This window comes from Cyrtonyx montezumae, unplaced genomic scaffold (assembly GCF_038088225.1).
Source record: "Cyrtonyx montezumae isolate F1298 unplaced genomic scaffold, pur_monq_1.0 scaffold_3, whole genome shotgun sequence".
NCBI classification, from domain to species: Eukaryota; Metazoa; Chordata; class Aves; order Galliformes; family Odontophoridae; genus Cyrtonyx; species Cyrtonyx montezumae.
Window position 1 is genome coordinate 142,279,887 of NW_027072034.1, and position 25,133 is coordinate 142,305,019.

The 25,133-nt window shown below is 42.8% G+C and overlaps 1 protein-coding gene across 1 annotated transcript in view; it reads right to left on the reverse strand.

Annotated features, from left to right (window-relative positions):
- Positions 1–17,747: 17,747 nt before the first annotated feature.
- MOV10L1 (Mov10 like RNA helicase 1) overlaps positions 17,748–25,133 on the reverse strand; it is a 32,505-nt gene continuing 25,119 nt past the window's right edge. The window contains exons 20-25 of the mRNA XM_065740926.1: positions 23,493–23,666; positions 22,563–22,712; positions 21,839–21,946; positions 18,838–18,975; positions 18,297–18,388; positions 17,748–17,817 (exon numbers count right to left, since the gene is read on the reverse strand). Coding sequence (XP_065596998.1) covers positions 17,808–17,817; positions 18,297–18,388; positions 18,838–18,975; positions 21,839–21,946; positions 22,563–22,712; positions 23,493–23,666 — 672 coding nt within the window. The 3' untranslated portion in view covers positions 17,748–17,807. The remainder of the gene's footprint in view (positions 17,818–18,296; positions 18,389–18,837; positions 18,976–21,838; positions 21,947–22,562; positions 22,713–23,492; positions 23,667–25,133) is intronic.

The following is a 25,133-nucleotide window of genomic DNA, read 5'->3' on the forward strand; positions in this document are numbered from 1 at the left end:
GGGAGAGCGGAGGTCCTTTGAGGTTTTAAAGGGAACGGCTGCAGCCGCCGAGCAACACGTTGCGGGGCACCGGGCAGCGCCGCGTCCCCGTCCCCGCAGGAGGCACCGCGCATGCGCGGCGGGCGAGGGGTGCGGAGGGGCTTTGCCTCGGCAGCCGCACCGAGCAGGGCAGCCCGGGGCTGGGACCGCACGGTGTTGCTGGGATGCTCGTGCGGTGAAGGATGGAGCTACAGCCAAGCAGGGGCAGCCCTGGAGGTCCCCAGCCTGGTGCATGTCAGGATAAGGTGCTCCCGTGCGGGCTTAGTCGCGGCTGATGGAGCAGCCTGAGGGGCAGACAGAAATCAGGAGGACAGCTTCCAGCTCTGCCTAATGGGAATCGGGTCTGCGCCTTCACAGCGCTGCCTGCGCTGCCCGCTGCCCACGGGCCGGGTGGGCACCCAAGAACATCTCGTGGCCCAGGGCAGAACCCGGGCCACGCTGCAGCACAGAGGGACACGGCGTGCTGCAGCACAGCCGGCAGCGATGGCATCTCGACAAAAGCTCCGGGTCACGGCTGCTCCTTGGCTTGCTCCGGGAGCTTTTATTTAGCAGTGCTTAGATGAAAACCGGAGATACGCTTCAACAAATATTGCTGATGTTTTTTCCCCTCAAAGATTTGCAGTTGTCATCCGCAGCGCAGCGTGAGTGAGGCAGAGATTTTCATCCGTGCCTCTAAGTTTTCTTTTCCCCACTCGCTGTGAACAATAGTGTGATCCTGTTTGTTGTTCGAGTTTAATTACTCAAGTTTAAATAATGGATGTGAACTTAAAATAATGCTTCTACGTAGGGGTCCCTCCCATCCAAGCAGGGATAAAATAAGCATGGCAAGAGAGATGTCCTGATGGCGACAGCCCTGATGAAGGAGCCCAGACAACAGAAAGAGCTCTGAGGGTGAGAAGGGAGGAGAACTGTCAGCACTGCTTGCTTAGTTTTCCTGCTCCTCACCCTCCCTTTGCTCAGTGACCGCAGAGGCAGTCCTGAGGAACAACACTCATTCTCTGCCTTGTGGGCAGAAGGCAGAGAAAACGTACTACCCTTCTCCCCTCTTGTCCAGGTACAGGAGGTGCTTGTTCAGCAGATAGTTCTTGGTCACCAGCACTGTCCCTAGCAGCAGTGTGGGCAGGGCAGGGTGGGAAACAGGGCAGTAAGGAGCTTGCTACGGTGAACTCCGGAACAAAGCATCCTACCTGGATGTGTTAGATTCTCTTGTTGTGGCTGTATTTGGGCCATGCATGCATTTTATAAGCCTCTGAAGTACAGGGTTTAAGTTCTAACAACAAAGAACTTAAAACTTGTGCTCCTTTTGCACGTATTACTGTGTTGTCATTGCGACCACACTGAGCAAGGTGGTCTGACAGCCTGAGCCAGTAAGGCAGAACAACAGAATTTTGCTCAGGCTTTCAGCACTGTGATTGTTTCATCATACTTTTCTCTGCTGTTGACAATCTCGTCCTGCTTGTAGACAGTGTTGCTGAAAGACTGCTTTCCTAATCCTTGCTTTGTAATCTCCTTTCCAAATCCTCTCTTTTGTCTGTCCAATTAGTTAAAACAAGCTGCTTACTTTTTGTTTTCCGATCTCTATTATAGTTTCTCCTTATTTCTTCCCCTGCCTAAGTCCTTTCTCCTTGTCTGCTGTCAAGATACTGACTCTGGGTACTTCCTCATGTTTTTGCCTGAGGAAGTAGTGCCAGCCTCAAGTAGCACCTTTGAGGAAGCTCAGTGTAAACATCTGTAGAATAGGACGAACCATACTGGGTCCATCTAGTCCCATATTCCATCTCCTAGAGTGGCTTAACAGGGCATTGTGAAAATGCTGATGTTTTTTTCTTAGCACATCTCAGCTTCCAGCTATGCTCAGGGAATTTTCTTGATCTTGTGATGATGTAATAACTTTCAGAGCCCATTCTCAGAGTATTTCTTCTTTTCTCCCCTTGAAAATTCCGGCATCCACAGCATCTTTTATTATGGAATTGCACAGCCTTGCAACCTACTCTATTAAAAACAACTTCTTTTGTTCGTTTGAAGCATTGTTTAATTTGATGGCTCCTAGTTATGGAAAAACATTTGGCTCAATTCCCATCCATCTTTTCCATGACACACGTGCTTTTGCAGACATGTCATATCTTTCCCCAAAATCATAGCTAGTTCCACTTTTAATATACAAAGGGTCCTGCTCCTGCAGAAAAATAACCATAAATCAGTCATTCCATTTCTAAAATAAACATGGTCTCCATGAATAATTTACATTTCTCTTCTGAAGATTTCTTCATGACAATAACGTTATTTGATTTAATCATATCGATTCTGTAATCTTGCTTGGCAAGATCATGTCTCTATAGCAAGCTAAAGAGGTAGTCAAGATGGAACAGTACTGTCAAACCAAAACATGATGGTAAACAAACCCACAGTAGGACAGAGGCTGAGATGCAGAAAAATTACTATTGTGTTTTTCACAGACACCGTGGCCAAGTTTCTCAGCAATAACATGCTGGTGTGTATGCTGCTGGATAATCTAGACAATGATCAGGCTGTGATAATAATCCCGTGCTAATAAATATTTCACAGGCTGCTGGCAGGGTCAGAATTTGATTTACAGATCAAAGTGGAAAGTCTTGTGGATGAATTCTAATTAATTCTAACAAAAGATCAAAAAAGGGTTATTATTTTGTAGACACGGTTTGAATAAATCACCTGGTATTACCATTCAGAATGTATTGCTTCTTGAAGGTAAAGTGTGTGACCTTTTATAATCTTGATTTTTTTGTTAAGTTCCGAAAGTTCAGAAGTTTAAAAGAGAATGAGTAATGGTGAGAGACTGATGGCAAATTCTGACAGGGAGACCTGTAGCCTCCAGAAATACTTACCCTCTCAGAAGAGGTCACGCTACCTCTAGATGCAGCGTGGGATTTATCCATTCAAACTTGAAGGCATCTGAGCTAGATGTTGCACGGTACTGTTCTGAATCACGAAGGAAGAGAAATAACTGATGTAACAGTGCAGTTAATGTGGCCAAATGCAGATGTCCTCTTCAAGATGAGATGAATCACTTCCACACTGTAGATGTCTGGAGTTTACACATAAATCCCACTCGTCGTCTACCACAATTCAGCTTGGCCCAGCTCAGCCGTTTCCTCAAGGGCGGCTGCATGCTGCCCTCGACAGTTCCTAGTCACTTGGGAACTGCTGCCTTTTTATCTGACTGTTTTAAGGTCCCTCACACTGCCAGAGTTCCTTCACGCATTCCCGCAGGGTATCTTCATGGGAAGGGGTGAGTCTTCGCTGGTAGCATGGGGAAGGAGCAGCAGGGCTGGAGGTAGGTCATGCTGTGGCTGCAGCACAGATGCACCCAGCGAGAAAAGGCGGCGTGGAGTAGCCAGTGGGGACTGGCAGTTGGCAGTGGCTTGTGGCAGTGGGTCTTAGCACAGAGGTGAGATTTCTAGCAGTAAAGTGAGAGGACAGATGATAAGTGGCAACCGGCAGCACAGCCTGGCTGTGGCTGCTGGCACTGAGATGAGGCTTTGGCAGTAAGAGGAGGCTGTGTGCTCCCTGTCAAGAAGAACTGACTTAACAGTAAGATGTAATGCCTTTGCTGACACCGGTGAAGTACTTTTTGCAGCGATGCACATCCCTCTGCTAATGGATCTGAACTTCTAAGCTCATATATGTCTTATCCTCTCAAACTCCTGGTTCCCCGGGGAACTGGACCTTAAAAGTTTGCGCTCTCTGTGCTGTATTGTACTTCTCAAGCAGAAGTGCACCATCAAAAGCAAATTTAGTTCATTTTCATTCAGGTCTGAAGAGCTTATACAACTAGACATTAAAATGACTGGAGAAGCACTGCTGAATTTAGGTTCCTTTCCTGTCTGTTGAGCACTGGTCACACATTCAAGCAGATGAGGATGGTGCAGGTGACAGGAGCTCATGCTGACCCTGCAGGCCTGGCAGGTGACAGCAGAGTGAGGCTGGCTGCTCTCAACCCCTCCTGCTGTGCTACTTCAGCTTCTCCATGCTGTGCAGAGGAGGAGATTGGTGCAGGAGGCCGTTCTATGGCCTGGGTTCTTTCTGCCTGTTGCCTGCCTTGTTCTGCCTGCTGGCCCATCAGCAGTCACCAGTTTCTGCCTTCTTTGTCTGTCCTTGTGTTTTATGTCCCCTTGTGCTAAGAAAGGCTTGTGACGAGGCTTTGAAGTGCAGAGACATTCTCATAGCTACGTGTTCACTGTCTGCTTATCCTGTTCAGGGATCTCCTGGGGTGGAAGCCCTGGCATGAGCAAGATCATGCTGTGAACAAGAGGCCCTGCTCAAACCCTGGGATTCAACATTAGCTGAAGCCTTCCATGGCAGCGAGAGAGCTGACTGCAACTAACTATTCAAGGGCAGAGATACTGTGTGAGCACAAACTGGGTTTGCTGTGATGTGCAGGCTGTCTCTGCGTGAAATGAGGAACTGCTTGGCTTAAAAAGAGATTCAGGGAAGTCAAGGCTAAAGAAAAAATTGTTTAAATAGCACAGTTAGAAATACATTTGGGTGTTGATGTAGTAATCAGATTAATAATAATAATAATGATAATAGGGACATAGAACTATCTGAGAGCATCCAGAGGAGGGCTATGAAGATAGTGAAGAGTTTAGAGGGAAAGATGTATGAGGAGCAGCTGGCCCCAGGATGCTGGAGGTTGTCCTTGGGACTCTTCAGGTCTGTGTTCAAAGACTTGGCATTGCCTTAATGCTTCTGTTATGGTGTTATAGTTGTGGAATCAAGAGAGTTTACAGTGGTGCCAGCCAAAAGGCCGCACTGAGTCTAAATGTGGAAGTTTTGTGGTGGCTCAATACTGCAGTTGAAGATGCTGGAAAACCTAGAGGTTTTCTTGCCTCTTACAAGGGGGATGGGATGCTTCTGTAGCAGTGACTACAGCTGCATGCGGGTTGCTTACTGCAGGTAACGTATAGAGTACTAGAAAGGCTGGGCATGATAGTGCCTGGGACCTGGTGGTGAAATTACCCACGTGAGACTGATGATACATTCAGACAAAGCCCACTGAAATAGACAGACTAAGACCAAGGAAAAAAAAGCATGTTAAAAATCTACTTGAATTTAATTCTGGCAGTTCGTATTACTTCAGAGGAGACTAGAGACATAAGTGTATTGCTTATTCAGTTGATGTTGCCCTTCTGCTTGCTTCCTTCTTGCTTTATTCTCCTCCTTCAGAATGTGACAGTCTGACAACAGAAAGCAAAGCACAGGCTTACCTGCTTTGCTCAATACAGACTGCAATCAGCAACATTCTTTCAAACTGCAGTCTGAAGCTTGCAAAGCAAACGCTTCATCCTGCCAGGCAGCGGTATTATCTATCACATGGAAGGCTGTTATAATTCCAGTTCAGTGCAGCCACGAGCATTTAAAGTTGAAGTAAACTCATAATGCAAATGAACAAGGAAGTACAGATGAGATGGGTTTTCGGTGTTTTTTTAATTAAACTTGATTGAAGGTGTAAGAGCTGATTCCTGCTGCTAGCCCTGCGTGTTCAAGCATCGCAAACTAAAATGCATGAATATCATTTGGAGGAAGGAGCAAAAATCTCCAGGGCTCATCTCAATGTGCTACACACAGTTCCCTGGTTGATTGCCTCTCCCTGGTCCCATTAATCTTGCACTCTGCTGCACATTGGCTGTGCTTCAGCAGGACTGATGGAGAACAGCAGTGTTGTAGCTGCTTTTGGAGCATGATTAGGCATTTTATTGAGAAGTACATATTGAAATTCTTTAGGCTGAAAAGGGCCTAAAACATAGATTTCTCGCTTCCCAGGGAAGTGTTCTAGCCTCTGTGACATACCATGTCCTCTGCTATAGGGTACTGAAACTGCGTTAAAGAAAAGCAAAGGAAAACACTGATGTTGTGAACTTACAGTTGCTCAAAGCATTCAGTTACGCTCGATTATTACCTTGCTATTTCCATCCCTTCAAACAAGTTGTATATGAAGAATAAGGAAAGTTTTAACCCTACATCTCAGCATACAGGAACAGTACAGCAGAGATTCCTTTTCTTGCATGCTTATTAAGGAATTCTAGCTGGATGGGGTTTGCAAGCAGCTCTGAGATCTGCAGGATAAGCTGTGCTGCCAGCAACCTGAACATACTGCTGCTCCCCTGGCGAGGGAGCAGAAAGGGCTGTGGAAGACACTGCCGCAGAGGCAGAAGGCAGAGGCTGTGTTCAGGGAGGTGGAGAAATGCAGAAGGAACACTGCAGAGAATTCTGCACAGGTTCACAGAATAACACTACTAAACGATGTGGTAATCTCTGGTCATCCCTACATCACATACCCAGGTAAGGACGTGAGAAAGGAAATCAGGACAGGTAAGGAAAGAAGTGGAATTCCTGCGTTATTCATCCATCTTTGTGCTCATGCAGGTTGCAGTCTTTTTGATGCAGGCCATTAATGTACTGTCAGTCAGCCACTCTATCTATGTGACTATTTTAACCCTCTTGGATATGTTAGTAAAATTAATACAGGTCACTCGATTTCAATTAAAGTTAATATCAGGACATTTGATATTGTCCATCTACATGTATGCAGCTGTGACAACATATGTTTATTAATTGAAAACAGTGAATAAACTACAAAGTTCGGTGACACAGATCCCCGTGTCTCCAAGCCAGCAATCCCACAGATTTAGATTTTAACTGATATTTTATTCTAAAAGGAAAACAGAAGCCCTCAGCTACTTAAATGCTTACAATTTATAAGGCACAGAATAATCTAGAAAGATTAACAGTATCGTCATCCCATTAGTGTTAAAAAAAACCCCACCCAACCCTAAAGAAAAACAACCCCCAAAGTCCAAAGCTCTTCAAAATCTGTAACCTACTGGGGTAACGTGTCTAACAACAGTTCACAATCCACAGAGCAGTACATGCATCTGCAGAGAGTCATAACTCATCAAAATTGTTAGGCGTGGCATGTGTTTGAGCACATATGGTATCCCTAATTTCCCTTGCCTGCTTGAACCCTAATTCTATAGTACTTTTGAAGGAGCACTGTTTGGTTAAAGGATCCATCAGTGTGTAGGCTCTGCTTTAAACAAAAATACCTGTCTCTGGTTTTCCAGTTGCAGACCACGACACAGCAAGTCACGGATGTATCTACATGCTTTTGCAAGCTTGACATCCAGGTGATTTTTCAGGCTGTTGCTATTTTACGTTTGTGTTCCACATGCACAGGCCAGCCCTACTCTGAATCTTCTAAACAAACTGGAATTGCAAAGTGAAATTGCTGAGGGCCTCTTTCAGTCGCGGAATGAATTTCTTCAGCCACGTACCGCAGGCTCTGGAAGACTGGAGGACTTCCTTTACAGCCGTGACATCCTTCAGACATCGTGGAGCCATCACTGGTCATCTCATGCCAGCAGGACTGTATAATCTCACGTACCATGCAGTCTGTGTCTTGTTCAGCTGCTCCTTAAGTGCTGATGGATGAGAAAACAGTCAGAGCATTCATTTTCTTTGCCAGATTTATGATATGTGCTGTGTTCAGCCTCTATACTCAGTGCATTCACATAATTGGGAACGGTCTCTCTGATCTAGGGTCCCAAACCACAGCTGCCAGCAACCAGTATGCAGGCGAAGCAAAGCCATATGCCTTGGCAAGCTAACACGACTTCTGCCCTTGAGCCTGCTAAGAAAAATCAAGTCTCACAATGCACCACAGAGAAGAGTACTCCTGGGAAAAGCTCTGCATTCTCATGGAGAGGACAGATTTACCCCTACCAGCTATCACAAGAACTGAGGCACTGCGTGGCCACTGATCACCCCTGCTTGGAACCTGTTAGGCTAACATCATGAGTGGGAGTGAGGGGGTTTACCTGCCTCAAGTTTGGCATCCACATGGACAAATGTGTGGAGACTTTCTAATTACATGCCTGCTTTGTAAGGTCGGTTACTTCTTGTATATCTACAGGGGTCAGACAGCCTTTGTCACATCTTTTGGTGAATGTTGCTGGGTATGAGTTACTTTGAGCATCCACTTATCTTCAGATATGTTCCAGCATGAATGGAACTGGATGCTGGAAGGACTCCATGTCCTGAAGACTTCAGCTGATGGCACTTTCGTTGTTAGAAGAAAATATCACAGAAAAAAATGATGCAGAACTAGAATATAATAAGTTCATAAGTTCATAAGTTCATAAGTTCATAAGGTTGGAAAGGACCTATAAGATCATCTAGTCCAACCATCCTCCTATCACTATCTCTACCCAACTACTAAATTAAGTCCTTAAGCACCTCATCTAAACGCTTCTTGAACAGCGCTAGGGATGGTGCCTCAACCACCTCCCTAGGCAGGCCATTCCAGTGCCTGACCACTCTTTCAGAAAAGAAATGCTTCCTGAGGTCTAATCTAAATCTTCCCTGGCGCAACTTGTGGCCATTCCCTCTCGTCCTGTCATTACTTATCAGGGAGAAGAGGCCTACCCCCTCCTCACCACAACCCCCCTTCAGGAAGTGGTAGAGTGCTATAAGGTCTCCTCTGAGCCTCCTCTTCTCCAGACTAAACAATCCCAGCTCCCTCAGCCGCTCCTCATAAGACTTGTGCTCCAGGCCCCTCACCAGTTTTGTTGCCCTTCTCTGAACACGCTCCAGGGCCTCAATGTCCTTCTTGTAGCGAGGGGCCCAAAACTGAACACAGTACTCGAGGTGCGGCCGCACCAGAGCTGAGTACAGGGGGATGATCACCTCCCTGCTCCTGCTGGCTACACTATTTCTAATACAGGCCAGGATGCTGTTGGCCTTCTTAGCCACCTGTGCACACTGCCGGCTCATGTTGAGCCGAGCATCAACCAACACCCCCAGGTCCTTTTCCTCTCTACATTCTTCAAGCCATTCTGCCCCAAGCCTATAGCATTGCATGGGGTTATTGTGGCCAAAGTGCAGGACCCGGCACTTGGTCTTATTGAACCTCATCCCATTTTGCTCAGCCCAGCTGTTCAGCCTATCCAAATCCCTCTGAAGGGCCTCCCTACCCTCAGGCAGTTTGACACATCCTCCCAGCTTTGTGTCATCTGCAAACTTACTGAGGGTACACTCAATTCCCTCGTCTAGGTCATCAATAAAGATATTAAACAAGATGGGCCCCAAAACTGACCCTTGGGGGACACCACTCGTTACAGGACGCCAGCTGGACTTAACTCCATTAACCACTACCCTCTGGGCACGGCCCTCCAGCCAGTTCTCCACCCAGAGAAGAGTGAACCTGTCCACACCACGGGCTGCCAGTTTCCTTAGGAGAATACTGTGGGAGACCGTGTCAAAGGCCTTGCTGAAGTCCAGGTAGACTACATCAACAGCCTTTCCCTCATCTACCTGTCTGGTCACCCAGTCATAGAAGGAGATGAGGTTGGACAAGCACGACCTGCCCCTGGTGAACCCGTGCTGGCTGGGTCTGATCCCTTTATTGCCATGCACGTGTCGTGTGATCTCCCTCAATATCATCTGTTCCATAACTTTCCCTGATACTGAGGTCAGGCTGACAGGCCTGTAGTTCCCCGGGTCTTCCTTACGGCCTTTCTTGAAATCTTCAGTGGCTTCAGCTGTCTGATGTCTGCCAGTGGGCATGAGACTTTTCTTTCCAGACATGGGCATATTTTCTCGTGGATGCCAAAAAGAAGATTGGAAGAAAACTATTCACAAAACCAATGCTTTGCTTAACTAATGATAAGGCCATTTTTAATAGTAATATGGCAATAAATATAATAAAAATGACTTAACACTGAAAATATGTTATCGTTATTGATGAACTCACAGTCATCCTTTGGGTTTTGAGCCTAGCATAAGCTCAAATATTTTGGTTTAATTTCAGCTTGGAGAACTAGCAGTGGCTGAAGTGATGAGAAACATTCTTCTAATGCTGCTCAAAAGCAAAACAAATATCTGTGAGAAACAACTCTCAACAACAGTGATAAATACAGGTGCCTCTTTTTGTAGTGCAGTGAAAAAACGATTTGACCCACTGTCAGAATCTGAAAGCAGCTGCATTGCATCCTGCAGTAGGACTGCTGTGTGAACTGCTGCAGTGTTTGCACTCACAACCTCACAGTGACCTGCTTGCAGGTCTGATGTGCACGTGTCAAACAGCCTTTTCTTCAGGATTTCCAGCAGCTGAGGCTGAACTACTGCTATAACCAAACTGCCCAATGCTTGGTAGTAGTGATGAAACTGTGAAGTCCTCCCAGCCCAGCCGTAGCTGTGTCAAACAGTTTAGATTAATTTTGCATTTGTTTTTGACTTTGTCTTGAAAAGATTACTGAAGACACATTCTTCTCTTATCTTCCTAGTGGGAGGGTACAGAGAAGAGGCAAAGGACATGAGTTTGAAGGAATTCTGATTAGGTGTGTGAAATAAATCAAGGGTGATGGTAATTCAGGAAGCTGTGTCCTGTCCTTCCTTGAAGCTAGCCAAAACCTGACTGCACATGGCCCAAGCTGACCCTGCGGGATCTGTTCCAAGCAGGAGGAAGTGGAGGTGAATCTCCAGAAGTCCCTTCCAAGCTAAACCTGTTCTGTAACCTCGTTACACCGATAAGAGTTTCAGGTCTTGTTACAAACAGGAAGGATGCCCAAACCCAGACAGCAAATACTCCCACGTGTACAACACACAGTTCTGTATGGCTGCTGCAAATCATGTCCTTCCCTTCCCGGCTGTGAACATTTTGCTTTCTAAGTTATGTCACCCCATAGAGCTAGTAGGGGGTAAGATTACATGCAGAGTATCTCCCAAAGAGCCAGATCCTCATCTGTCAACAAAGCTTATTGGTTTTCCTGTAATCTTGTGAATGTACTTCTGTAGCTTTGGGCAAAACATTTTTATTTCATGTGCTGTTCTTCTGGTTTTGGCACATGCTGCTGGTTGTGTCCCTGGTCCTGTAAACTCTGACACATTTTCTTAATTTGATGGTCATACACAGCCATAGTGAAGTGAAGATATTAGTAAGGCCAAGCCATTTCATGTGCCTGCATTTGTCCATCACTTAGCACTAGCTGGCCATATTAACTTGACTGTACTGAGCTACCTACCTCTGACTAAACTAAATCGGAAAAAATGGATGATAAACTCTGAAAAACTGAGTGTAATTGTCTTTTAAAGACATCTAACATATTAAATATGTACTCATGCTACTCTGATACAGAAAATTACAGCATGTGAATAACCTCATGCAGATTCATAAGCTGCACAGACATCTGATGGAAAAGGCTTATAGGTTTAGGTTATCCAATAAAGCTTTGGCTGGAACTTAATTCAATTAGGATATAATGACATTTTCACATTAGAAAAAAATAGTTAAGTTAAAAAAAAAAGTGAGGAAAAAGTCAAGTCAGGCAAGGCAGGTAATCTCTGCAGGGAGCTGGATGCTGCCCACTCAGCTCAATGGCTGTAGGCTGCAGCTTTTCATCATCCTCCCAAAGCCATGGAAAGGGAAAATAGCTTGCAATATCAGATCATAATATAATTTCTTTTCTACATTTATGAGAAACACTAGCTTTCAATTAGGAACATGAATGAAACTGGAAAAAAATTATTAAAGGAATACCACAGTGATAAAAATCTTTACCAGTTACCCTGCTGAAATCTGAAAAGCTGACATGTATGCTGAAGAAGAAAACAAGATGCCTATGCAAACCTCCATCTTCATCCCCTAATAGAAAGCAGAAGTAACTCTACCCAAGTCTCACACGCACAGCAGGACACTGGTGGCAGCTGGGAGTTAAAGGGGCTGTGCAGTTTCTGTAGCAGGGGATGTGATTGCTGTGATGCACTGCAGAGGGCATGCAGTAATTTCTGGCTTGGCTGAGGGAGGTGCACGTCTCCCTGGCACTGCTGATGCAGACGCTGTCAGTGAGGTGGAAGGATTGCTGGGTACCTGTCTCATTCTGTCTCTCATGAAGGGTCTGCTCAGGTGCTGATGCATTATTAAAACATGCACCTCTGCTGCAATGTACGTGATAAACACGGCTGATAAACATTTGCATTAAATTGGTAATGTTCTGATCACAAGGAGAGAGACCCACGAGTACCTGACAAAGCATCATCACTTCAAGGCTTCCAGCCTCACAGCACACCCATTTATACTGACATGGATAAAATCCACTTCCTGAAAATTGTACTTGGGTGTTAAACTGCATCACTTCCTGATCCAAACCCTCCAGCGGGATTCCTGCTGCTGTCTGTGGAGGGCGGACAGTGCCCTTCTACGGAGCCCGAGCCTGCACTACATAAAACAGGCTTCCAAAACATGATTTCATAGCATTGAAAGCATCCACTTAGAACATGACTTCCAATGCAAATGGTGCACAGGTATCGACATCTGATGACTTTTAACCCTAAGAGTTCACATTTGGGGTAAACTTGAACTTATTGTGTTCTTAACCAGTTCTGTGGTTCCCAGCATTACAGGCCAACTAAGCAGCCATGCTGCCCCGAAGGACTGGTAAAAACTCAAGATTGTGAAAACACAGAAATAGCAAATCCCCTTTGCAGGAGGAGCCCAAGGAGAAACTGAAGTAGATGCTTTGAATCATAAGCATGATTTTCCTTTGTGGGAAATGATGATGAGCTTGATGCACAGGGGAGTAAAGAGAGGAGAGAAAGTACTTCTAAAGCACTTGAAAACTGCACCTACCATGTTGAATTTCAGCTAGTTCTTTGAATAATTTATTATTAAAACTCCTGAGGACTCATTTAGATGAGGAACGTGTTCGATGCCACTTCAGAGTGCACTTCAGAGCACTGTCACCAGGCTGCTCAGTGCTGCACTGTCAGTGATGCAGCAAGCAGGGCCGCTCCTGCAGGCTGTGTGTGAGCTCCTCCTCAGCACACTGTGGCTCTTGCACGGCCATACAGTGACACGAGCACTAGGGAGCAAAAGTGAAAAATAGAATGGAAAACAATCTTGAACATTTGAAGCTTCTTTTTCATGCTGAGAAAGGTGTGAATTCATTTTGTTTCGGAGTATCTCTACAAGTAGGACAACTGAGGTTGAGTTCTGATTCCAGACCAACACTTGCTGACTTGATCCTGGGCAGATCTGCAGCTTTATTCGGACAGGGATTGCAGAGCCATTTGCAGTTAGCAGCAACGATCTGCCCGTAATGAGCTTATTTTTATTTATGCTATTAACAAGTTCTGCAAAAATTAATTCTGCTCTTTCATAATCTGTTTCTTCCCATGCCTATTTCTACAGTACCTCAATTTTTAAAACATTCTGCTCCTTAGATGTTTCTCCTGCTAGGTTTTCCTGTGGAGGTAGCACTGGCTCCACACACAGGTGAGGCTGATGCACAGGGCACTACCACAATGGCCACGATCCTTTTTAGGATAACTCGAGAATGTTCTGAACCTCGAAGGGATATTGTGGTTGCCATCTTCCATGCAAACAAGACAAAAATATTCATCTGCAATGTACATGAGAAGTCTCATTACCTCGTTAGAGGGACCTAGTACAACACGCTTAAAAAAAGCTTGATAGTGGTATAATGGATGAAACAACCTGAATGAAGAATCCAGTCATCAGGTTGCTGTTAAAAATCAGTGGTGGCTTAAGTAGAATCAGTGAAGAGCCTAAGAGAGTCACCTGGTCTCTGCTTACTAACCTTTCAGCAATTCCATCATATTTCTGCCTTGGGACTTAAAACCTCGGCATCTGGCGAACATCAAGCATGAAAACAGCAAGCCAGCACAAGGGCAAGGGCGCTCTCCACAACAGGAAGTACAATAGAGGTTTAAATGCCTTCTGGAGACTGTCCAATACAAAGAATGCCTGCATTGTAATCACCCCGCAGGAAATGGCTCCGCTGGATTTCTTCTTCCGCCTCACTTATCCCATCTGTACTGTGCGCTCATTAATTTAAGGGAAGCCAAAAGGGAAATTGTCACTCTCCTTCAGTCCCCACTGTCCTGTTCTCATCGCCCCAGGGCGCAGCTTTTAGCAGAAGGGAAACCACCACGACCCCCATGACCTCCCAAACTGTACTTCCAGCAGATGACCACGAGCTGCCCGTGTGCCTCCTGCTGTGTGTTCCCCAGCCTCACTGCCACAGCTCTGTACTGCAGAGGGGTAACTCTGCATCTGCTTCTGCATCAGTGACCTGTACTTCTTCAGCAAGAGCAAGAACCACCGATTCCAGTGTTTTCATTTCCCCAGATGCTGTCCTTCACCTCTTGCACTACTTTCCATTAACTAGGAACAAAGCGGTCTCCAGTTCCTCAGAAGACCCATCCGATCTGTTTGTGCCTTTCGGTCACACCCCAAGCCCTTCCAAACAGAGCGTTCTGGCAGCACTTCATCCTCCACACAGGGACAGCTCTTCACTCCGTGGTCTGCAGTTTGCCTTCTACAGCACATCGCTTCCTCACTGCTCTTCAGAGGAGCGTTTCCTTGTGCGTCACAGAGCAGTACTGAAATACCATTTAAGAAGTACTGAAACATAACAGCACCTAAACGCTGTAAGGAGATGGAAGCAGTTTAAAAGGATTATTCCACACTCCCATTATTTGCTGTCCTAGAACACCCTCCTCCCATCTTGCATCCTCCCTTACCGTTGCTATTAGAATAAAGCCAACTGTTTAAATAATCAGAGTATATAAATGTTAGTAAGCCTGGTAAAACTGAGACAAATTGTTTCTCATTCTGTGAGTTCTTTTTGTTAGTTGCAGAAAAAACAGTAACACTTTAAGAGAGTCTGTTCCTTATTAAGATTTAGAATACCAATTTTTCTGACATGTGAGCTCCAAAATATGCAGCCCAACATTCTCTTACACCTAAGTTATTTAAAGGAGAAAAATGCATTAAGCTTCCCTGACATTGTAAATTCAAGTTTCCAGAAGACAGTAAACAGCAGGTACAGCTTCCTGTGTACCATAAATTCTATTTCTTGCCCTGTTGATCTAATGTCCTTACCAGAACACGGGCTCTGGAAACAAAAGCAGTCACATGAGGTGGAGAATACAGACTGCAACAGCTTGATTTTTTATTTATTTCAGGAGGATGAGGAGTAGAGAAAACAAAGAGGGCTCCAACCCCTCATTATTTGTTAAAGTACACCCAATGTGCCTGTGAAGCCTGTTCAGCATGGCACGGGGTAGCATCCAGCCACACGTGTGTATCTTGGACTGCTTGAGCTGCCATGATTTACATAATTTGGCTGATGTCAGAGGTCAACAGTTTGATCTTCAGTATGTTGCTATGTAGTTGCTAGGGATGTAACCTCTATTAGATAAAGCACAGTTAAACATCTGTTATGACAAAATACAGAGCTAGAAGAAATAATGGAGTATTCACCCAGTGACTCCTACCTACACCAGCCATTTAGCCTGACCTGATCTACAATGTACCACTGTGAATAGAGGAATGGCAGCAACTTCATTAATTTAGAGCTTCAAAACAGCAGAAAGAGCAACAGGAGGGATCGTGCCTCTGATAAAGGCTTCATATTCCAGAATACTCTTGGAATAGCATACTTGTGCTTGTGTTCTAAGTGCAGTCACTTACAGATTATAGTTTCAAAAGCAAATACACTACTGAGAGACCTCACTGCCACAACACAGAATTCAGCTGCTGGACAACTGGTAAAACTGCAACAGCTGCAACACAGAACATACTTCTCACACCTTTGCTTTCTGAAATGCACTGAGAAAACAAGAAACTACTGTTGTGGATACAACTGAGTGCTACCTGCTTTGATTCTGTTACAAAAACCTCTAGCATTTTCCAATGTCTTTATTTCAACTCTTAATTGCTTACGTTAGACAGCTCAGGAATTATTTACAGACTATACTTGCTTTTCACAGATGAGCAGTGTCTAACACAATTCATTCAGGGTAGGGACTGGAGATGTAAATCTGTAGTCCTGTGCTCTATAACTTGATGCATCTCTGGCTTGCTCCTCAAGACATGGTGGAACCACTCTTGTGGCCTCTGTAATTTCCTACTAAGGCAACGACTTAATAAAAATCAGAAACAGACACAATTTTTTTATTTTTTTTTAATTTGGAGGGAAAAGATTTTCTCATCTGAACTGAGTAACTGGATCATGGCTTTCAGTAGCAGTAACCATGGGCAGTAACAGGCATTTATCATTTGATTTTTGCTCAGTAATAAGGGCACAGCCTTGAAACCCAATCATGTAGTTGCCTTTGTGGACATTAAGATGACATGCAAACTACTCTGATCTGAAAATTAATGTAGCAATTCTTTAGTATCTACTTTATTATACATAGGGCCATGGAAACACAAATGAGTTTTTGAGTTACATCTAGCAAAGAAGTGCTATTAATCTCTGTTACCACTTCACTGTTCTTCAAAGAGAACATCAGAACATTTGAGAAAAACTATTACGTAGTTGCTGTGAGTTCTGGTCCATCATAATCCTGAAACCAAGGCACACAAGAAATCCTTCACTGGGGAATAGATTCTTTATTGGACAACTTCCCAAGTTTTAAGCAGAATACTGGAATGACATTATAGATACTGACATTTTCAGTATCAAACTGCAACGAGATATCCATTACGACTTGTTCAGAAGTGAAAGCAATTAAGCTGGCGTAACATCACACCAAAGAGATGAGGCTGATGAGGCTGCAGTGCTGCTCAAATAAAGCTGTGATTCAGACTGGACAAACACAGTAAGTATAGTCTAGGTTCTCTATGGTGTGTGTCACTGCACAGGCTCTGATGTTTCACCAATCTGTAAGCTGCCTTGTCTACACATTACGTGATGCAGAAAGAAGTACAGAGCCCATCAGAAGTAATACAAACTGACTGTAAAACAGATCTTGTTTCTTCCCCCTCTATTTGTTTCTCTTTCGGTTACCTAAAATATTTCCCTGATGCAGAAAGCCACTGGGTTGTACCAGCAGTTTCTGAAAGACAATAGCTGATCGCCCAACTTATTTCTGAAACACTCTACAGCAAGATTAGTCAACTCGGAGAGGACAACACATTCAAGTTCAGATAAACAGCAAAGCACACAATGAAGATGCTAGCAGGAATACTGCTAAGCCAACCCACTCACTGTTTTTAATTCTGCCTAAGTTAACTACAGCACTATTGTACAGAGCTTAACAGAAATGCGTAACAGTTTTCACTGGCTCCCCCCACCTTTTAAAACCACCATTTGAGCCATTCTGACAGGTACTGCAGCAGACAGTTGGACTGCAGCTGAAAAACAGAACCCTGTGTGTCTCAGACAAATATACAAAGGCTTCAAACAAAGAAGTAGGGCTTTAAGTTTGGTTGGCTTAAGACACTCAGCATCAGACCAGTGGAGATATTCACGCACCATTCCAGTTCAATCTAGTGTGGGTTGTAACTGTCACACTCTAACAATATTACTAGACAAAAACATCCTTGGGACAGAAGAGTTTCAGGAGGCATTACAGAAGTCAGAAAAATTTAAATGTAAAAAAAAAGAGAAATTAATATACAAGTTCAGCAATATCTTCTGAAGCTTGTAGGACTTGCACACATCTGTGCTATGCAGAAGCAAAATTATACATTTTCTAAACAAACAAAAAAAAAAGCAAACTGGTTACCAGCACTGTTTTGTAATGGTAAACTTCAACTTTTTCACCTCTTAAAAGGAAGCACTGAAAAGTGTCTCCTGGATAAACTTCAAAGAATTTCAGAATGCGTGCCTTTCCCTGAGGCCAAAAGGTGCTGGATTCCTCTTAAGCATTCTTAGCTTCAGAAACAGAAGAGGACTGAATGCGTCTTGAACACTGAAAAATTAGTCACACCTGTCTATTAAAAAGAATAAGATAAAAATAGACTTTTATTACCTTTTAATAACAAGCATTTTGATAGTGAATTTCATCTAGAACATGAATATATCAACACATTATACGATCCTAGAAGGGATGTGTTAAAATCGATCACGAAAATTCTTTCAGTATAGTACAGCTCCTTCTTCCTTCAGCATGCCCCCAACTCAAATCCTTATATTCCCCAAATACATGCTGCAGTGTTTAAAGGTATGCAAAATATCAAAGTTCAAAACAGCATTAAGCATTAAATACAGGATAAGACTCTTCTTACAGGATGGAGGAATTACGGTTACATGTTATATTTACAGTATTTATGACTTTTAAGATTTGCAAAATCAAATCTTAATTTTGTAGCACGTTTTTCTATTTATTATCTTTCAAATAACATAAGCTTGAAAAACGTCGTAAGTTGCCTGTATTTAGCATGGTTAAAGCAACGACTAGATACTCACTGTTGCAGGCATTTGAGCTCAGAAGGAAGGTCACAACCTACATAAACGTTATTCGTTAAACTGTACTCTAACAGAGCACAAAAACAGGGATCCTACAAGAAAAGAACATTTAATATAAACGTGTTACTCTGTGTAATGAACTTGCCAACAAATTAACATGGCACACAGACACAGAAGATTTAACAGGACCTTTTCCATAAATGGAACTGCACAGACAGTGCAAGCATGGAGTAACATAGCAGGAAGATACCTTTAGCTGTATTAAGTTACACGTATTGCATGTACTTGTGAGGAGACGACACCTCCTGTTCAGTTCATTTCATGAATAGTGCCCTTTCTATTGAGGTTGGAAAGAACCATGCATGAGCTCAAAAAGGAGCCCTCTTTGGCAGGTGGTGACATTAACTGGGAGTAATCACTTCTACCTCTCCATTTAAAAATGAAAATAAATGCATCAGATAATCTCCTCCAAATTAGGCATTTACCACAACAAATACTACACATTATTCAAAGATATAAACAGAAAACAAAGACAACTTACTTTCACAAGAACATGAGGATTTCCTAAGACAATCAGCAAAGCTTTTGCTCTAGTGATTGCTACATTAAATCGCTTTGGGTTAGAGAGAAAGCCCAAATGATATTCCTCTTCAGCAAACGCGTCTTCATAAGATCGCACCTAAAAATTAATTTGGGATACAGACTCAAAACAGGAATCATGAGAAACCAACTTACTTTGTCACAGTGTACTTTCCATCTACCAAAAAAGCTTTAATTTGCTCACTACAGCAAACCACAGCTCAATGTGAGCAACACACAAGTTGGCTTCAAAATCCACATTTCAGCTACCTGACTTACTTCCCACCACTGGTTTTCCCAGAGAAGGCCTATTCTCCAACAGTCCACTAATATAACAGCAACAAATTTAAAAAGAACGGTGTATTAGTTCTGAGCATCAGGAATATCCACTGTAAGCTGAAACATAAGGTAGCAACATAAAATCAGTGTTTTTCAAGATGTAATATTTTCAGTAGAAGAAATGCTGGAGTTGCTGTTTTTAATTTTCTTTTTCTTAGTGTCCTTCATATCAGTGATATTCCACAGCGTCCTATTAGTACATTTTGCCTTAGAAGAAAATGACACTGAAACACTGTTACAGCAAATTAAGTTTTTCATTAAATTTTCATGTTTATCTCACAAGTATTTGAATTCATCTTTGATAAAACAATTTTCTATCACAAAGTGGAACAGGAACATATCATATACCTACAACTATATAGTTACAATGCTGGATTCAAAAGCTATGATACAATGAGGAATAACCAAGTTAAGCACGGTACCACTACCATTAGGAAAAAACAAGCAAGCAAATCCCCAAAAGGTTCCTTCAAGCCACAAAACACCACCTCACCCAAACCCATTTCTTCTGTCCTCACCATACCCAAGTCATCCTGCCTCCTGGGCTTTGACTGTTTTCACAGCTGTTTTGTCCTCCTTTCTCTCAGAAATCATGTGTGTCTGTTAAAAGTAGTCTAGTACTGGTGTTATCTTCAGCCACATTTCTGGTCTTTCTTTCCACCTCTGACCAGTTTGCCCTCTATGCCATTACCCACACTTACAGGAGCTTAGCGTGTAATGTGTATTCCTGAACAGCTCTGAAGGATCCCAGGTCACAAACACTGCAAGAACTCCATATTCCAGACATCTCTTCTATTTACTTTGAGACTTAGTGCGCCATTTAGAAAGAAAGCAAGCACATATTCTTATTGATTTATTTAACATCCTGAACTCAATTCCATACAGTAGAAGTAAAGATGAATAGGGGCCCATATCTTTCTCAAAAGAGTTGGAAAACTTCATCTGAAGTTTTTCCCATTGATTCAGCACAGGATTGTTTTTTTATTTTTCATCTCTTGACCAGGAACTCAGTGTCTATGTGCAATACATCTTCAGGGAGTATCTGATAAATGTTATCTCAGAACGTGAAGGATCAGCATCACACAATCAAGAAGCCATCTGCAGGATGTGTCAGTAGCAATGGGCTGACTGAGCAGCTGTTTATGCTTCTTGACTCCACAGTGAATTCTCCTTATAAGCACAAAGTAGAACTCTGCTTTCAAGAGCCCTGCCCAACAATTTCACATGCCTGAGGAGACAAGGGCAAGAAGTTGAAGTATACTTTCCCCTAATGGGTTTTCACTTGAATCCAGATACCAGGGATATGCGCATACACACTGGAGTAGTATCCAGCACTTAGAGAGGGAACCAGCGTATATCTGCATCTAATCAAAACAAAGGGCAATAAACACTGATGAGTGGAGCTTACCCTCTCATTCTGGAGGCCTCTCATTCAGCTGTGACAGCTTTCAGGCTGTTGACTAGAGTGTGGAAATCTACAGCTACACTTTTATCTACCACTTGCAGCTAACATGCACTGAGGTAAAAAAAAAAAAATTAAAAATTTATGACTGACAGCTTCAGCAAAGTTAGTGAAGCAGTGGTGAAAGGCAAGGGCTACGTCTTCCAAACAACAACAGAAACTCCCAATATTCTTGGCAATGCCTTCTTCTTCTCTTGCCTCCTCACCAAATGCAGTGGTTGGACTGAATACAGTTCAAAATATCTTCCCAAGCTTCCGTCTTCTATTTCCTCAACATCCACTTCTATCAAGCTTGAGAAGTGGACCCAGGTGAACTTAAATGAGATTCAAGGTGTTGCACTCAGGTCAGAGCAATCCCAGATATGCATACAGAGTTGGAGAGCTCCTTAAGAGCAGCCTGGCAGAGTAGGACTTGGGGGTCCTGATGGACAAGTAGCTTGATACGAACCAGCAAAGTGCATCTGCAGCCTGGAAGGCCAACAGTATCCTGGGCTGCATCAAAAGTGGGGTGGCCAGCAGGGTAAGATATTTCACAGCTTCAGATTCAAATAGGCAGCAGCTAGAAATCACATTTACCAACATCTCAATACTTAACCAGCAGAACACTTCAACAGTGCATCATGAAAATAATTGTGGAAGACTGTTAAGTGTTCTCTTAACAGTAAATAAAGGGTACTGGATTCCTACAGTCAGCATTGGTGTTTGGGTAATCATCAGCTGTACGCAGTTACGTGGCAATTCTCTAACAGAAAATGAAAAGAACGTGCAAGTAGGAACGTAAGAACCTACATCAACAAACAAAAGGCAAACAACAGTGACTCGGGATTACTGTGATTTACACAGCTCTCTCTAATATTTGTAATGCATACAGTTTCCATCATCTCTCAGCACACCTAAGTGAAGGTATATTATCTTTATGGAACTCTGAACTCATTTTGAATCATCTGGAAAGGTCTGAAGTCTACCTCAAAAGCACAGATGCCATCTTGTTTGCATGTATTTCAGTTAAGCACTTTTCCCAAGTACTGTGACAGAGTAGTGACAAAATTACAGTTCCCATGGTTTTCTCATCTTTGTTCCCCGAAGTTCCATGTCACAAAGGAGCTACAAAGAATTAAGAACACACAAATATTCTAGACAACACCACAACAAGCATACATACTGTTGATAAGATGATAACCATGTACTCTTGTCCTTGAAACTCTTCTACTGTGCCAACTTTAATATCTGATAAATTAATGCTTCTCAGAAGAAATTTGATTTTTTCCACCTAAAAAAAATTTTGAAGGAATTTATTTTTGCATTTTAGAGCGGATTACTTCAAAAACAAAGACATGAGACACGTGAAGTAATTTAACACAGATAGGTTATAGGAAATACCTACACCAAGGTTAGTCATCACTACTAAGGTTTCAACAGTAGCTTTACTGCTGTATACGACACTTCTTACATGACTCAACAGGGGGAATATTTGATACCTACATGTTAAAATAAATTAACAGGTACTTTTGATAGATTTTAACGACACAAATAGCTTAGATCTTAGGAGTTTATCCATGTAAGCTCTTCTTCCTTTGTGGAATGTGTGCCAGCTGAAAACTTACCACAGGTGTAGTAGGGCAAGCAGCCTCACCCAGCCCCTCAAGAGGGCTGAGCAGAGATTCTACCTTTCCTTACTACTTACACCATACAGAGCAAAACAACCTGAGGTTTTTCACTCTGAATTCTAGTTTTAATGGAAACATCATTAGTGAATTATAATACACTACGTAACAAAATACAGTGAAGCTCTGAGATATACCTTTCCCACTTTATCAAACCAGAGCAGCAACACAAAACTATACCTTTAAGAACAGCAACTTCGAAGTTTTAAATACTAGTTATACCTGCTTACGATATGGTGCAATCACTCCAACATCAGCCACTGTCACTGCAGTACTTTCACTTTTAGCCAGGTGGCAACAGTACTGCATTACTTGAACTGCTTCAGTTGGATTAAACCACGAAGGACTGTGACCTTCACGAGTTTCTTTGCCCTGTATTAGCAGAAGCAAAACGAGCAGATGAAGAACGTGTGCAAAAGCTACCTACATATTTATCTGATCATAGTCCTATGCATCTTAAATGCAAAACAAACAAATCTAAAGAACAACAGTGACATAACATCATATACAAATGCCCTTCTTTGCTATAAATCCATTTCAGTAAGCAACCACCACATGTATTATATGATGATGGCACTTTATATATGTATGACGAAGAACATAAATCTCAGCTCAGAATAACAGGTGTTTGCAAGCTGTTCTCCTGCTTCTGTGCAAGGCAGAAGAGTACAGCCACAAGCATCTCCAAACAGTGGATGCACCACTTATTACTTTACTAACTTCTTGGAAGACCCACAAAAACTTCTTCCTGAAGTACAAGTTTTTCCCTTGACTTTTTAATCTTTAATAAGCTTTTAGTTTTAGAGGCTTGTATTCAATTCTAATGGAGCAGACCTCTTACCAGAATTAATCTAAATCTAAGGGAGCTGCCTGCAACTGCAAACTGCTAAATTTGCCAATTTAAATTTTTATTAAAATGTCTCCACAATACCCTGCAATCTGCAATTGCTTAAGATTTTAGCAAGCTATTTGTCTTCAGTAGTTGTTTTGAAAACCAGATGGTCAAGAAGCAACACTTCTTGCAAAAAGCTTATTCTTTTTCCATATTCTTTCTGAAATTCATTCTAATGAATGAAACTTTTGTCTACAACACGAGCAAACTCATTTGAAGCCTCTTTATATTTACTTAAACGACACGAACATTTTACATACCCTTACTCCATGAAAAATTAATGGAAACCCTTTCCTGGGCAATTTCTCCCAGTGTAACAAAGAAGTTACTACTGAAGGATCTGCACAAACTTCTAGCTCTTTATGATAAAACAATTTAGATGGTAAGGTAAGCAATGCAGAATGTGACCTGTAGTTCTTAATGAGTTTTGTGATCTGCAGAGACAAAAAAATAAAAATCTGTAACTGAAATAGGCAGTTAGAATCACAGAATATGTTGGAAGGGATTCATAAAGATGATCGAGTCCAATTACTCATCAGACTTCCAAGTGTGCATCTCCCAAGACCATTTACCATTTGCAATGTTTAGTTTTCCCAAAGCTACCAAAAGGCAAAAAATGCAACTGTGAACTATAAGTAGACACTAAAAAAAACCCCAATAAATCTTTTCCACCTCTAAATGGGAAGGGAATGGACCATCTCTTCCCCTTCTAAAGGGAGAGGGAGAAAAAAAACAAAACAAAACCACAGTCAAAAGGAATATAATATACATGGAAGATGAAGGAAGCATTCTCTAGTTTGATCTACAGGCACGTTTTATCTCCTTTATTATTCAATTCAGGTTGTTTCCATGGGGTTTCCAGGATATAACTTGTTTTTTGGGGGAAAGACTTGAAGGGCAGAGAGGGAGCATCAGAAAAGCTTGTTATCGTAACAGCTGACAGAAGCTGGCCTTGGAAATCAGAACTGCCTGACTTCAAATGAAAGAATGCCCTTAAAGAAGTTATTCCAGTCATTAGTAACTAGTTCAAAAAAACCCTGTATCTTGTAAGAAGACTGACACAGTACCTGAAGACCTGAGATACTTCAAGCCCTCATTTTCTGCTGACTTGCTATGGCAAGCCTTAAGCATGGTGTTAAAAAAAACAACACAAGCACAGAAGCTTGCTATAACAGATTTTAGGAGTTTCAGAAAAACGTTCTTAGGAAGCTGAACACAACCTGAAGCATAGAATTAAGCATCACCTGCCACCCACTCTCCCATGAGCAACTTAAGTTTGCCATCAGATTTCTTCCTCTAGCCACACTGTTTTCAGTTTGTTTGTTTTCTGTACCTAACTAAAAGAAGACATTTTCAATGTGCATGTGCAGAACTGCTTTCATCCAAGAACTGATTACCCAGAACAGTGCTCTTGCCTCAGTGTTTTCACTCTATTCCTTTCAACCTACAGAGCTATGCAGGACCACAGGGCATGACAGGGCTACACAGGATAGAGAACTGTCTGGAGGGCTGGGCCCAGAAAGTAGTGGTGAATGGAGTCACATCCAGCTGGTGTCTGGTCATGAGGTACTCCCTAGGGGTTGGTACTGGGCTCTTCCTGTTCAGTATCTTTACAGATGATCTGGATGAGGGGATTGAGTGCACCACCAATAAGTTTGCAGACAACACCAAGCTGGGAGGAAGTTCTGATCTGTTTAGGGGCAGGAAGGCCCTACAGAGGGATCTGGATAAGATAGACCAGAAGGATGAAGCCAACTGTATGAGCTTCAACAATACCAAGTGCTGGATTCTATATTTTGGTCACAACAACCCCATGCAATGCTACAGGATAGGAGAAGAATGGCTGATAAGACTGTGTTGAGGAAAAGGGCCTGGGAGCATTGGCTGATGCTCACCTAAAC